The following is a 15490-nucleotide window of genomic DNA, read 5'->3' as shown; positions in this document are numbered from 1 at the left end:
TTTGTATTCCAGCTCTCTAAAAAATCTCGGTTTCAAACCCATGAAAAGCTGAAAGATGTGTTTTGTTGTGTTAACCAAGAATTGTGGGATAGAAAAAATCGCAGGGACTTGGTGGTCATTAAAATGTGTTCAGAATTTGCAAATTGATGATAATTCGCCTCCTAAATCGTGACACGCTGCTCTCACCTACATAAGCTGCCTTTATATAATAAAAGTAAAGTATCTGTATTGGAAATACTGGCCCTGTTTTTACTTGGTGTCGTATTGATACCAGAGGAGACGCGCAGTCTGTGGGAAGTTGAACCCAGTGAATCCACGACGTGCCCCTCCTCCATCAGCTGATGACGGTCAACCCAAAGCTGGGCAGGAAGTGCATCTTGTGCCTGAAGCTAGTTGGAACATGAACGGGAGAAGCTCATTTTCACGCAGCTTCTGGGATAACAAACTAAGCTTTTGACGGTAGGGAAACCGTTTCCGACACGACATATAAACGACGTTACAGACATTGCTAGTACTCGCACCGAAGTACTACCGTTTTTGTCTTGGTCGCAAAATATGAACGGCTGCTAATGTTAGCAGTCGCGTTAGCTTATTATTGAAGTTGTGTGTGTATACGTGTGTGTTGGTAACTCGCCGCACCTCGTATTTAAGAAGTTGTCACCTTGATAGCTGACAGTTGAAATAACCTTTCCCCCCCCTAACATGTAGCAGAGCATAGTCAGCTAGTAGTTTAGCTATGTAGCAGGCAAACTCACGTATGTCAAGCTAAGCCCAGTGTCGTTAGGGGGGGTCTTCCCCCCCATCATTTCGTACCAAACTTCATGAGAGATTCGTTCAGTTTAATGTAGCTTCGCTGATGTAATAATGTGCATTTCTGCACTAACGTGTTTAGTCTGTTTGTAAACTCATCCTACACGTAAACATGATGTTTAAAACTAGATATGTTTAACAGGACTTCATAAACACAGTTCGAAGAATTATTCGGCTTAAAAAGTAATGATAAAATATTAAAAAAAAAAAAAACCCAAAAAAACAAGCTTAGTAAAATAAATGCTGGGTTGACGTATGGCTCTTGTGTGTTAATCTGAAAAAAATAATTTCTAATTATTATTAGTGTCTATAAGAACACCAGTGTTTTTAAATGTAAGCATTTGCTTCTTGTTAACTGTTAATAGTTGGTGTGAGTGACGAAGAAATTAAAGAGCTTTGTAATTTTATCATAGGCAGAAATTTAATTTCACTTTCTCTCTGCTACCATGTTTCTAGGAAATCCCCTGAAAAAACGCCAAAGTGAAACTTGTTTTCTCTTAACTTCTGTAGAAAAAGGGGGGGAAGAAACACAACAACGCATCCTGGGACATGGACAGTAGGAGAGGACGAGCGTGGGGGAAGCTTGTCAAAGTGGACTCCAGTGAAACTGTGATGCTGTTCAACAGTGAATGCACGGTTGGCAGAAAAAAAGGTGGTTAAGTTTGACTGTGTTTGGGAACGAGAAACGATTGGCATTAAATTCAATGCATTTTTTTTGTTTGTTTTGCTTTGTTTTTATCTCCTTTTGTTTTGAAACGCTTAATTTTCTGATGCCTATTAACAAATGACAGTCCTGTCAGGAGCGCAGACGTTGCTGTCAGTGTCTGGAGCTTTTGAAACCTCCCCCTTGAAAACACAAAGCTTTCTTTTAGTGAACCAAACTTAGACAGGCCCTTGTGATGAGAACAAAAGACATCCATCGAGAACATGCGTGCAGAATATTAAGTAGATTTTTTTTTTTGTTTGGGTTTTTACTAAAGAAAAGGTTAGGTCTATAATTCCCCCTGTGTCTGCTTTTGTTGTCGAGTGCTTTTTGGGGGTCTGCCTTTTTGCAATGCAAAACTGCTAGGTTTAATTAGTTTGCTTATGTCTGGGCAGTGAATGATTTAAAAATGTCACAGCAGCACAATTTCAGGTATAACATGCGATGTTTTTAAAGGCTTAAATTTGGCTAAAGATTAAAAACTCAATATAGATAGTATTGGATTAATGAAGCATTGTTATAGAATGTTTGGTGGAGGGGGATTTAAAAATATGTTTGTGCTGTAATGGTTTACAGGTGCCTTTTATAACCTATAATGTTCTCTCGAGATGGGCTTTTAAAAGCAGAAAAACTAGGAATTTCTATATTTTCATGATAGCAATTTTCATTTTTTTGTTTCCAGGATGTTATCTTTCCTTTCCAGCGAATAAACTTGTCTCAGGGGAGCACTGCAAGATTGTGAAAGATGAAAGCTCAGGGCTGGTGTGGCTTGAAGACATGAGGTACTCCAGGCTGAACTTTTGTACCACTCATATCATTTGCTTGTTTTCCCAGTGGGCCAAACTGAATATCATTATAAAAAATAATAAGCTCTCTGCTGCACCGTTGAGTAGAAATAAAACTCTTAGAAGAAGTTGGTTGAAAAGACACTGGGAGTTATCAGAAACGTGTACCACCAGGTTGAGAATGTCCTACTGAGATAGAGGGAAAAGAAAAAGGAGACGCATACACTTTAAAGCTCCTTTTCAGTCATTCACTTTTTTCCATTAATCTGAGAGCATCGTAACTTGCTAGCCTATTATGGATTTTGCGATTTTAAACAATATATTAAGCCACCTTCCTGTTTTATAGGAATACAAGCAGCTGGCAGCCAGCTGAATCGAGTCCCCTCGAGATGTGCTCATTAACAAAGACTCATTCAGACTGATGGCAACATGTAGGCATTTATAAATTAGACCGCAGTTGTTTGCAAACTTTTGACAGTCTGTCTGAGAGTGACTGCAGTCAGTACAAGTCAGACTGTGACTGTTTGCAGAAAGGTTGCCTTTTATCAGGTGACCTGTGTAATCGCCTTGGAATCAAAAACTGTTGTTTATTAGGAGGCAGTTTTGTCAAGATAAGAGTGTTGATTTTTCAGTTGAGCTGATTTAATGTAAGTTTGTTTGGATAGTGGCACATGAGATGACTGCTTGTTCTATTCTCAGAGATTTTTCAATTCATTTAATAAAGTGTTGATATACGGAGGCCTGTATTGATACAATATGACCACAATATCACTCTGCTGGATCAGTTTTTTTCCCCCGCTGCAAAAAAATGCACATCTTCACTACCTAGTACAAAAATGGACAGTTCACACACTGAATATTTAAGTGGGACATGGTGAGCATTAGTTCGTATTTGTTCATAATGCCCCTTTGTAAAGCAGACGTATAAGCTAGGGCTGCTCTATTATGGCAAAAATGATAATCACGATTATTTTCACTGATATTGAGATCTCGATTATTTGACGATATTTAACAATAACAATGTATTGAATAATGACTTTAAAGATTGTCAAAAATATATATAAAATAGTGTGCAAATACTGATAACAGTGCAAATGTTTGCAATATAAGAAATCAATGAAAAATGTAAACATCTATGTTTAGTGAACTTTGCAGTGTTGCTCTGTGGTGCAGCTACGACACCGTAGCAAAGTTTACACACTATGTCTACTTGACCCACGTCTGACTCCGCCAACCCATAATGTTTCCACACCACTGAAGTTTTTTACCTCTCTTTTCAACCAACAGCAGTCACTCTCCTCTCCAAATAACTTCTGCTGAGCTTTCCGAGCTTCCCTCGGGTCCTCTTAATCAGCGGTCCCCAACCCCCGGGCCTCGGACCGGTACCGGTCCGTGAGTCGTTTGGTACCGGGCCGCGAGAGTTGAGGCTCAGGTGTGAAATGTATGGTTTTCAGGGTTTTCAGCGTTATTTTGTTATCGTTTTTATCGTTAACTCCGTTTTCCTGGGTCTTTTCACGTGTGTTATGAATAAATCTAATTTTTTTCGGTACCGGTACTAGTTTTATTTTGTTGTATTTATCCGCGACACCTTAAAGGCCGGTCCATGAAAATATTGTCGGGCATAAACCGGTCCGTGGCGCAAAAAAGGTTGGAGACCGCTGCTCTTAATTGTTGTGACACGTGTTCGAAACGCAGAGAGGTGCGCTCGATTTGTCACACGGAGCAGCGCGAGAGGAAAGCACGAGGGAGGGGCTAATAATCGGATCAGTCATTTTTAATGATCGTTGAAAGCCCAGATCGTAATCGTGATTAAAATTCGATTAATTGAGCAGCCCTAGTATAAGCAGTATAGTTAAATATCATGTCTGTCTGTCCGTAGCACTAATGGCACAGTGATCAACATGTCCAAACTGGTCAAGAAACAAACTCACATGCTGCAGAATGGCGATGTCATCTACTTTGTGTACAGGAAAAGTGAACCTGAACAAAGTGAGTTTTGAATTTGTGAACTATAACAATGATATATTATTTTGTATGTGTGTATATGAAGACAAAAACGCGTACGCTGTGTGCTCTTGCCACCCTGTAGACATCGCCTATGTTTACCACTCCATCAAACTGGATCAAACCGCTTCACAACACAATTATGGTGAGTACCTGAGTAGTTCCCCACAGTTAATTTGTCAAAAGGAGCTAATTACACAAACCAGCCACAACACACAACATTAAAACCACCTGGCTAATGTTGTGAAGGTACCCCTTTGTGCTACCAAAACACACTCAGTTTCTGGGAGCCCTGCCTGTCCTTAAAGTGTCCTGTGGTGTCCAGAGCTGGTCGGTATCAGTGCTTGGTGGGTGGTACATGCCACTTAGTTACATGAATGCAATGGGCTACTGTTCACCAGCAGCATATTACACAAAAGCAACACGATCAAAACGAGTCACTTCATCTGTCTGTGATTTTAATGTTGTGGCTGAACTCTGTAGATCTTTACTTCTGTTTGTTTTGTTAGTCATCTCCCACTCTGTACTCAGACTTCAGCCCACAGCCGTCCTCCTCCTCTTCCAGGTTCAGAGATGGCCCTCTCTGTAGAGCCTGTAATGCTCTCAAAGGCTCCTCGGGATGCAACTCAGGAGGAACCTCAACCCTCTACCTCTGCTTCACACTTCTGTATTGAGACTGCTTACTCTTCTGGTGCCATGGCAACCACAGGCTCTCCTGTGACTGGTGGGTTCTCTACTCACGCACTTTTAAAAGGTTGGTGTGCAAAAGGACAGCGGGGAGTATTCATAAGATTAAAAATCACTCTTTAAAGTCTTACATTATGTACATTTACCGTTTGGAGCTTCTCTAAATTACTTTACGTCTTCAAATAGAAAAAGAGTTAACAGCCACGTCTTTTGAATGAAATGATAAATGGGCCGCTTCTTATATAGCATGTTTCTACTCTACTTGAACACTTGAGCTCTTTATACAACATGCTTCATTCACACAAGCACTCCTTTGTATGTCCAAGTGCTTTCTAGCTAACATTGTGATGATCCAGGAGCAGCCTTCCCAAGGATATGCTCTGGCATGCAGACTTTAGCAGCCAGCGGTCGAACCACCAACCTTCCGATTAATAGATGACCTGCTCCAGGGCCAAACACAAAAAGCATTTTTTTCTGAAATATTACAATACCTAAATACAGATTTGACACAGCACTGAACACTGATAGCACCTGCGCTTTCTCGCCCACTCTTCTGTCAGACAGCAAGCTGACACACTCACTGCAGTGGGACACGTTGCCTCGCCTACTCATTCACTCACTGCGCTGTCTTCTTATTTTAATTTTCTCATTTGCTCCGGTTACTTGTTTGGATTTGGTGTTAAAAACAAGTGCAGAGTCTCTCTGACCGGTTTTGGTGCATAAAGAAACTGATGGAACGCTGTTTCAAAATATTTCAGCTTTAAATCAAAGAACATTAAGATGAGAAACTCAAGTGTTGCAACTTCTGACAAAACAAAAAGCACCACATTCACATGTTTGTAGTTATCTTTTAATAAATAATAACCCCCCATGACCTCAGAAATGGTTTATCAGTGATATATAAGTATTGAAGTTGAAATTCTATTCTTTTTGCTTTGTATTTACTCCAAGTGAGATCAGTAAAGCTGGAGGACAGTCTTTGTGTTGGTGTTTCAGGAAATGTATCTAATTGATCTCACAGGATGGGTCATCAATTACAACATTTCTACACTGTAAAATATTAAAAGGGCTAATGTGAGGAATTTAGAATAAGACATCAGGCTGTTTACACATGACCAGTTAATTAGAAATTATAGGTGCACTTTATAAATTCCCCTAAACTGCAGTAAGTTACGAGATTTTCTCTCACTCAAACAGCTACAGTGAAAGCTTCTGCTACTGGAAGGAGGGACAGATAATTAAATGGAGATGAGCTGCTATACCTGCCTGAATCTGATATAATTTACCTTACCAACCAAACACAGGTGCAACAGATTCATAAAAAACGACGAATGCCATGTTCTCACATCATTTTCTAGTATTTTTATAACATCAGCCTTGTTCTTCTTTCCACTCGTCACAGTTTTCTACTTCTAACTGCTTTTTTTCATACTGAAGGCTCATACTGGTTTGTGGCTTTGAGCTGGAGATATTTTTACCTTTAGCCACTTTATTCTTGTTAGCGTGTTTTTAAATTTCCATGTTAATGAGGGAAGGTGATTTCAGCGTCTGATCAGGTTTGCTGTTAAGAATATTTTCATGCTTTACCAAACTTCATGTTTTCAGTCACGTTGAAGAGCTTCCATGCTAGCTACATGTTAGCTTGTGGCTGCTGTGAGTGTGTGTTGAGCATCTGATATATGGGAGGGTGACCAGCCGGTTGGTCTGACTCAGAACACTGAAAATTGGTCAATCGGTGCATCTCTATTAGGAAAAATGGCAGCGTTTAATAAAAGTGTGTTTCAGATAAATCCCCGGTACACTCTGCATTTGAGGTATACAAAGCCCCTTGTGCCTGCTGCATGGACTAACTACAGGATCTTTAGATTGCTTTGGTGGGAATAGTGTTCTGTGGTCATGGCTCTCAGAAGTTTGTTGCAGGGAACTCCTTAGAAAGACAACAATACTATTTTCTCCAGATGAGACAAGTAAAATATGTGTTAATTGCTGAGCAGTAGAGATGCTATTTGGTGGCTTTCTGTACTTCTGAGCAGAGCAATGTGAGCAGTTTTCTCCTGCTTTTGTTCCACATGTAGCTTCAGCTCTTTGATGGAGAGAGTCCAATAAACGTGGACTAAAACTGGCATTCCCATTTTCCCAATTTCTCTAATTCCTCTGGAAGGCAGCCACCAAATAGGTTATATTAATATAGTCCCTGTGTAGTTTGTTTTAGCTGTCTAAAGTCTGGTTGTTATTGCTTTAAAAAATTATAATATTGCAGGTGTTTAGTAAAATATAGTTGTAGAAATGAATATTGAGAATAATAATAATGTAATTGTTCTGACATAAATTGGTACCACCAGCTCATGTGTTTTGACAGTGTGACGGATGATTAACTGCTGTAGAGGAGCAGACAGTGAGCTGTGAGGACTCTGTGCTGCTTTTTGAAACTCTGATTACAGTTAGTGAGGGAAGAAGATGATTTACAGCTGATCAATACTGAACTTTACGCTAATTCAGCTTTATTGTTTGGCACGTGTCCAGCTGGTCATTATTGATTATATCTGGCCCGGTGTTTAACTGCCATTTCTGTCTGCTTTCATCTGCTTTGTGTATTGATTTGTTTCTCAATCTTGAAATCTTAGGTTCAGAGTACTCTGCTGGTACGGTGCCATTTTCTTTACAGTCACTCTCTGCAGTAAATAAACAAAGATGATTATGGTAAAAGAAGCTATCCTCAGCAGAGTTATGATACATGGTCAATAGAAGTCATTTCATCCATGTTTTGCCAGAACACAAAAGGCCAATGAGAATAATACCATGCTGAACCAATCACGTGGCTGGAATAGTTGGTCATATCAGGTTAGGCTAACAGATCAGCTCCATGGAAACACTTGTGTTACCTGCATACATCTTGTACACCCTCAGCTGTTTAACACCTGCTCATTATTCGGGACACACAACCATGTTAGCTGGTCACAGATTACCAAGTGACACTGTCTGCTCAATAGAACCTCACAATATGACTTTATTTTATTTTTTTAATTCAAACTAAGTAAATGTTCCTTATCTTACACCAGCTTAGACAGCTGGGCTGCTGGTACCTTGTGTTCACACTCAAAATAACTTACCTGATTTAAAATGAATAAACGTGATTTTAAAAAGAGAACAGTCTGAAAGTTTCACAAAAAGCCAGGTTGGTATCATTTGTTTCCAACAGGTTGGTAAGTAAGTGCTGTTTATTTTTTCAGCATGACACGTTTGTTGTAGGTTAGAGCACTTGGAGTTGATATGTGTTTTAACATAGAGCTGCAGTGCCGACCAGCGTGTCTGAAGTTTGATGGGATTAAAGACTCCTACAAACACATAAAGTCGCGCTCACCACCACTAAATGCACTTAACTGCAAATGTGATCTCGGCAACATTACAGAACAATGCTTACGTCAAAAATAAATGGATTTAGTAAACTGGACACTGGTGTCATACTTTGCTACCACATCAGGTTTCTGGTCAAGTAGCACAGCTGATCCATATACGAGCCTCACTGGCCACCTCGTTTATATAATACGGCTCTTGTGTTTCTCAGAATTTGTATTTGTTTATTTATGTATTATTTATTTGCTTGAACCACAGTTGACTGAATGTCTGGTAGTTTGCTTTTGTTTATCCTTGAAAGTTTGTGGGATTATTTAAAATACAGCTGTAAAACGGTCTACAGTATAATTTTCATGTTCCACTTGCACTAAAAAAATAAAGAGAGAGAGATGGATGGATAGTCATGTATTGGTTAATCCAATAAATTTAGACCAGACTAAACTTAATTGGAAAATGTTGTAATCTGTTATCTATTAAAAACAAGTAGTTTAGAGCATTGAAGTCATTATTTGACCCACAACTGTTGTTCTTTTGTCTCATTAGGCCAAGCTAACGATCCAACCACTACACAGGAGGAAGAAACAGAAAACCTGGAGCCAACAAGCAAGAGGAGGAAAACCGATGATGGTTAATGAATATGTTACTTTGAGATTAAACTAGATTCCCTTAACTTCTCTGATTTTGTCAGAGCCATCATGTTCCAAGCCACATTTCATTTTAATCTCACGCTTTGTGTGTGTTCTGATTTATAATGTGCACCTACTGTGTTTACAGATAAATCTTATGAATTAGGTGTGCCATGCAGCTCAAGGCCAGAAGTGGTTAGTTCCTCAAAACCACCAGTAGAAGGGACTAAGACGGATAAGATGGAGGAAAGCTTGACATGTGTTATCTGCCAGGACCTGCTACATGACTGTGTCAGGTGACCTGATTTATTTCTTTTTCCTTTCATGTTTAAGTTACAATAAAAATAAAAAGAAGGTGTCTGCTTCTGCCCAACAGTATATGTGGCAAAAATAGTGTTTGTGCAATTCTAACAAGCTTGAAACCAAGCACACAGGGTGTTGACCTGTCGCTCGCTTTAGCCTCTTTTCTACTGGTACTTAACTAGACTACTCAATTTCAGTCACTTTCCATTACAATTGAACAGTATCTCAGTGTGCATGAGATCGCTATAATTTCTGCCTTTAGGTAGAAACCAAGAACAATAACAGGTGGTCACATTTCCCTAAATGAAGCCATTGGATGGAGCTGTAAAACCCGCACGGTGCAAATTACCCTGTCTAGGTGTAGTGCAGCTATGGTAGTCGTTTGCAGCGATATGAAAGTAGTTGCATGTAGATAGCAGGTAGCTATACTTTCTATTGGCGGTAGAAATAGTCCTTTATGTGCCTGGTCCAAGGTGTTTAGAGTGATGTGAGTGAGCAGTATGGTGGGAACCAAGTAGAAAGTCTCACCAGGGTGCTTCCTCATTTACCTCACCTCCAGCAATGCTCATGGAGCAATGACTAGGATCATTATTAAATGGTAGAACCTGGTTAATCTCTTTGCAGCTTCCAGCTGTTGGGAATGTCTGATCCTATGCCAATAAAGGTGTGGGTTTGGTTTTTTCTTTTTTTCCTGTAGTTTGCAGCCTTGCATGCATGTCTTCTGTGCTGCCTGCTATTCTGGCTGGATGGAACGCTCTTCCCTTTGCCCCACCTGCCGCTGCCCTGTGGAGAGGATTCATAAAAACCACATTCTCAACAACCTGGTAGAGGCCTACCTCATCCAGCATCCAGGTGTGCACAGTGGACCCCCCTTTTTTTTAAGTCTTATTTTGCTCTTTGCCCTCAGCCACTGTAAACCTGCACAGATTTTTGTCTTTTTGTGTACCATTGATGAAACACGAGAGATCGGCGCACTTAACTTTACTTGATTTCCTTAATGAGCTCATTCTAAACAAACTGTCCCACAGAAAAGTGTCGCAGCGAGGACGACCTGAAAAGCATGGACAGCCGTAACAAGATAACTCAGGACATGTTGCAGCCAAAAGTTGAGCGCTCTTTCTCTGATGAAGAGGGCAGTTCAGATTACCTCTTTGAGCTCTCTGATAATGACAGTGACTCCTCAGATATCAGGTAATAAATCAGTAATAAACCTGACATGTAGTTTTGTTTCTTCTGTTGTTTCAAATCATATTTTTCTGTAAAATCATTTTAGATAGGTGTTGTAGCGAACAAAATCTTATTGTGATGGCTCCTTGTCTCCAGTCAGCCTCTGGTGATGTGCAGACAGTGTCCTGGCTACAGGAGTGATGTGAACCAGCTCCTCTTTGCTTCGAGCTCAAGCTACTGGTTCCCCGGTCTGCCAAGTCTACAGCCTATGCCTCCACCTCCCAACCCAGTTAGCGAGGAGGCGGCTGCAAAGGCCTCAGCAGAGATGCCCTCAACATCCTCGGATAATAATAATGAGTGTAAGTTAGAGGAAAAATCAAAGATTTTAGGAAATGTAATAAAATAACTGCTATTGCTCAGCTATAGATGCCGTCGTGTCACCACTGTGTCTGTTTTTCTGTAAATAGTGGCATAAATAGTAGGGGTGCAACGATATTCGTATCGATATTGTACCGTTTGATACAGTGCTTTCGGTTCGGTACGCATATGTATCGAACAATACAACATTTGTAATTTATTTTATCAACTTTCCTTCTGACGATGCTGTCTGTGTTGAGAGCTCAGTGACTCTGCGTTCGACTACTCCGCCTAGGCTGCACTGTCGAGCGCAGATCCACTGAGCGCTCAACACAGACAGCATAGTCAGAAGGAAGAGCGCAGGGCAAGCTAGCAAGACAGAAGTTAAGCTCTCCTTGCAACATGGACCTCCCCCACTCTCATTCAGATCTGGCATTTGGAATTATTTTGGTTTTCATGTGACGTATGACCCTGAAGGTAAGCGAGTCATGGACTAAAGTAAAACAGTATGTTGGATGTGCCATGCAATGCTCAATTACATTGGTGGGAACTAGTGTGTTAGCGCAGTTAGCTCGTTAACGTGTTGGCCGTCTAGCCCCATGCACGGGGCGATCGGCGGTAGCTCGTTAACGGAGATTTGCCATGTTGTGGCGTTAAGGTCATTTCAACGAGATTAACCTGAAAGCACTAGTGGGAACACAACGAATATGACTGCACATTTACGCCGACATCATCCTAGTGCAAAGACAAAAACAACAAGCATGCTACTAACTTTAGCCGAGTCACTTAGACAGCTGTTAGCACATGATTCTCCTTATGCTGCTGAGAATATAGCCCAGAAGAAGCGGATAGTATAGCTTTTATTTTGGAAAGAGACATTTCTCTGTAATAAACTCTCTTTTCCAAAGATGAGTGATTCCTCAATCAGATACAGGGCTCGCAATATCGCTAGCCTGACGTCCCGGAGCTAGCGATCTTTCCAGTCGGGCTACCAAAATCTATCTCTTCCCTGCCCGTCGGGCTATTGTAGGAAAAATATATGTCAATGCTTTTGCATTCTTTCAGAAATGTAGCTGGGTAATTATGTCATTGGCATCGGTGAGCCACTGTCAATATGTGACATATTGAAATCGCGTTTGAATTTGCGCTTGTTTTTTTGCTTTCACTTTGCAATCGTGCAACTGTGTATAGAGAGCGACAGCACTGATCTGTGAGTGATGATAATTTGTGCACCAATTCCTCTGACATCGTCTTATTAATCGTTAGCTTACTATGCAAACATGACAAGTGAAATCTCCCGCAGCTTAAACATGTGAGAGGTTGATCGCGCAGAGAATCGCTGAACTTATGTGAGTGCCTGTGTAAAAGCAGCAGGATTTATATTTGACTACGATGACCTGGATGACTGAGAACCTTCACAGACAGATATATATTTTAGTTCTGCTGAGCCAAATAAGACAGGTCAGGGTGAAGAAGTGACAGCCAAAGAAAAGCTTACCACAAAACGGAGAAGTTATGACAAATCAGACTATAAGGCAAAAAGAAAGTGCAGCTTTATGGTTTCATGGACAAAAGAATTTCTGTGGCTGCAATATGACGAGCTAAATAACCAGGGCTGCACATAAGTGGTCCGCAGGTGCGCATTCGCTGTCAAAATAAAAAACACGCACAAGGGTTAGGGTTAAATTTAAAAACTGTACTTTTGAGTTAAAATATATATTTATAATTTTAATAAATGACAAATTAAAAAGGCATGAACATTTTTTTTGTATCGAAAAAATATCGAACCGTGACACCAAAGTATCGAACCGAACCGTGAATTTTGTGTATCGTTGCACCCCTAATAAATAGGCGTCTTTGTGGTTGGCACTCTAACACCAAACGCGTTAAACAAGAATGATTGTGTGGTCAGACAGTGCATGTTAAAGCCCCCTTTAGCACAACAGCAACATTTCTCCTGATTTGCTAACACATCTTTGCATCTTGGCTCTTGTCCAACACTTCTTTCCTGCCTGCAGCTCCTCAGGAGTACCGCTGCCCCCCTCAGGGCTGCCATCTCATATGCACCTGCTGCCTCCAGCCAATGCCAGACAGACGGGCCGAGCTCGGCAACCAGCAGGTTATTGCTCAACAATGTGAGTGGCATCAACACCTGTTAGTCCGTCTGCTGAAATGTAACGTCTGCGTTGACTGAATATGATTGACTACGATTTGACTGTCACTCAGAAATTTGCATGCAACTATAGTGAAATGCAAAGAGATCATGTCAGATAATACAAGACTGTAAGCCGGTGCACAGTGGACTGTGTAAGGCTGCTCTGTTTATGTAGCCTTGTGGTATGTATTCTATATAGAATCGACTGATGGATAAATTCCAAATTTGTGAGTCATATCATATCTATAAATAGATTTTTTTGCACCTTAGATGGATGATTTGTGGTGTTTTGGCAGGTGTGCTGTGCCAACGACCTTTCTGTCATATGTACTGGGGTTGCCAGAGGATCGGTTGTCAGGGCTGTCTGGCTCGATTCTGTGGTATGTATCTGTTTGAGCGAAATAGCTCCAGGATATCCTGTGTTCACTGTAAACCTTCACCCTTGTGGGATTTGTTTTGGCCTCTAATTGAAAGGACTGAATCCTGAATAGTGCCCAAATCCAATATTTGTATTTTTCTTTTTTCCTATTATATGAACTATGTTTACAAAAATCCTAAACACTAGACGTAGCATTATTTTATGGTGAATACAGTGTATGATCTAACACTCTGAAAATGTATTATTATTATTATTATTAGAGGCATTAAACTATAACTGGTATGTTTTTCAATAATAAGAGTTCATTAAGTACAGTACTGTAGCAGCTAAACAGTTGAGATAAAGCACTACTCCTAAAGAGCTTTACACAATACTGTAAAAACACAGTATTTGCAGCAGATGAACAGTATCTGAAATTCATTACCTTAAGAAAAACAGCACTCATTCCCATTCAAAGCCTTTTTGTTGTCAACTGTTGTCTTTTTAACACATTTAAAAAAACTCTCCAAAAACTGTTTGTTGTTTTTACTCTGAAATTTAAATTAAAATTTGAAATGGTCTGAGAACTGTGAATCAGCTAATTCATTAGTGTTATTATTATGTTGACAATTAAAATCCACTTTGCATTTTTTCAGACCTCAACCTGACTGACAAAAGCCTGGATGGTGCGCTGAACAACAATAACTACGAATCAGAGGTCCTCCGGGTAAGATGGACTTGTATCCATTGTTTTATGAGTCAGTATTTTCGTTGACCACTTATTTCCAGTGCAATAGTTAATGCAGTGGTGTAAAGCGCCAAATAAATGCAGTCATCTTACAACCTGTGACCTGTATGTCAGCATGTACTCTTTCCATCCTTCCACCAGAACTACTTATCCTCCAGGGGGCAGTCTTGGAAAGATCTGCTGAAGGACTCTTTGCAGGGTTTACAGCAAGGAAACTACCTTCTGACAGGTGAGTCCACTGAAAGTGAGTGCTGCAGATGCACTGTACACAGTGCTGTTTAGAATCAGAGCAATAACACTCGATCTTCTCTCAGATTGTCGTATCTCTGCAAACGCCATCCTGTGTTTCTGCTGTGGCCTGCGAGCCTTCAAGGAGCTGGCCTACAAATACAGACAGAACATCCCTTCATCTGAATTGCCAGGTCAGAAAATCCTACTAAATAATTTGTGACAAAAGTTCAAGTGCTCCTTTTTTTTTTTTTTTTTTTTTTAACTTTTTTTTAAAATATATCTAAACCTTTGCTGTACTAACCTCATTAAATATTCTGTCTTCAGCTACTGTAACGTCTCGTCCAGACTGTTACTGGGGACGTAACTGCCGCACGCAGGTGAAGGCGCATCATGCAGCGTAAGTCAGTGAAACTGAAGTTGCTGACACTATGTAATGTAATGCCATTTAGATTTTTTCTTGCTGTCAGTAGATCTAATTAAAAAAAGCTGCTGACCAGCAAGAAGTGCAAGCCCGTCATTGTTGTCATCATTATAATGCCAAGGAGCCCAACTGCACACAGCAACCCAAAGCAAATGCACTGTAACACTAATATGTGCCCCGCTTTTCTATTTGATATGATATGCATGCATAATGATAATTGTATATTGGACGTCAAATGGATAACGTTATGCAAATTGAGTTTGTTTGCCGTTTCAGATCAGCTTCTATGCATTTATACGCTTATTTTGAATAGTTACAGCTTGGTTAGGTACTAATACTCTAATGCCAAGTACTTATTTATTTTAGTAATAAATATATGGAAGCACAATGCATTCACTTGACAAAATAGTGTCCCATTTGCCTAAAATAACAAGATAATTATCCCAGAAACTCAGATTAATGACCCCAGCTCTAGTGCAGTTGGAAACGCTGGGAGATGGTGGCATCTTTGAGTGATCCTGATGGTGTTGTTACAGGCTGTCTAGCAGACGTAGCAGTGTTTCTCAATATGGCGTTAAGATGTATAACGGTGCGTTACACTCGATTAAAACATTAGAGCTCCAAGACACCGTGGTGTTTTTCACTCCTCTTGCCACTAGGTGGAGTCCTTGTATAAACTGCCAGATAATTCTTCATGTTTTAAAGATCTGTGCCAGCTTGTTTTAGTTCCTCTCACCTCATTTGACATTTGCCTTTACAAGCAAATCTTACACCACTTTTC

The 15490-nt window shown here is 40.3% G+C and overlaps 1 protein-coding gene across 3 annotated transcripts in view; it reads left to right on the top strand.

The window, feature by feature from the left end:
* Positions 1 to 306: 306 nt before the first annotated feature.
* The window catches only part of chfr (checkpoint with forkhead and ring finger domains, E3 ubiquitin protein ligase), an 18195-nt gene continuing 3011 nt past the window's right edge, over positions 307 to 15490 (top strand). The window contains exons 1-17 of one of the 3 annotated variants that reach the window (XM_086313243.1): positions 307 to 459; positions 1321 to 1462; positions 2196 to 2295; positions 4178 to 4287; positions 4388 to 4447; positions 4868 to 5056; positions 8887 to 8970; positions 9118 to 9265; positions 9970 to 10124; positions 10301 to 10463; positions 10596 to 10798; positions 12815 to 12931; positions 13248 to 13331; positions 13966 to 14036; positions 14199 to 14286; positions 14372 to 14479; positions 14613 to 14685. In XM_086313243.1, the coding sequence (XP_086169369.1) occupies positions 1360 to 1462; positions 2196 to 2295; positions 4178 to 4287; positions 4388 to 4447; positions 4868 to 5056; positions 8887 to 8970; positions 9118 to 9265; positions 9970 to 10124; positions 10301 to 10463; positions 10596 to 10798; positions 12815 to 12931; positions 13248 to 13331; positions 13966 to 14036; positions 14199 to 14286; positions 14372 to 14479; positions 14613 to 14685 (1856 nt within the window). In that variant the 5' untranslated portion in view covers positions 307 to 459; positions 1321 to 1359. Of the gene's footprint in view, positions 460 to 1266; positions 1463 to 2195; positions 2296 to 4177; positions 4288 to 4387; positions 4448 to 4867; positions 5057 to 8886; positions 8971 to 9117; positions 9266 to 9969; positions 10125 to 10300; positions 10464 to 10595; positions 10799 to 12814; positions 12932 to 13247; positions 13332 to 13965; positions 14037 to 14198; positions 14287 to 14371; positions 14480 to 14612; positions 14686 to 15490 lie in introns of those variants that run through there. The other 2 variants (XM_086313242.1, XM_086313241.1) reach the window with 2 other exon arrangements.

Source organism: Aulonocara sp. 'chitande type north' Nkhata Bay, linkage group LG12, assembly GCF_057382095.1.
Source record: "Aulonocara sp. 'chitande type north' Nkhata Bay isolate Kocher_YH1m ecotype deep benthic linkage group LG12, A_spYH_male_GT1.1, whole genome shotgun sequence".
Taxonomy (NCBI): domain Eukaryota; kingdom Metazoa; phylum Chordata; class Actinopteri; order Cichliformes; family Cichlidae; genus Aulonocara; species Aulonocara sp. 'chitande type north' Nkhata Bay.
This window is presented reverse-complemented; position numbering and strand designations above follow the sequence as displayed.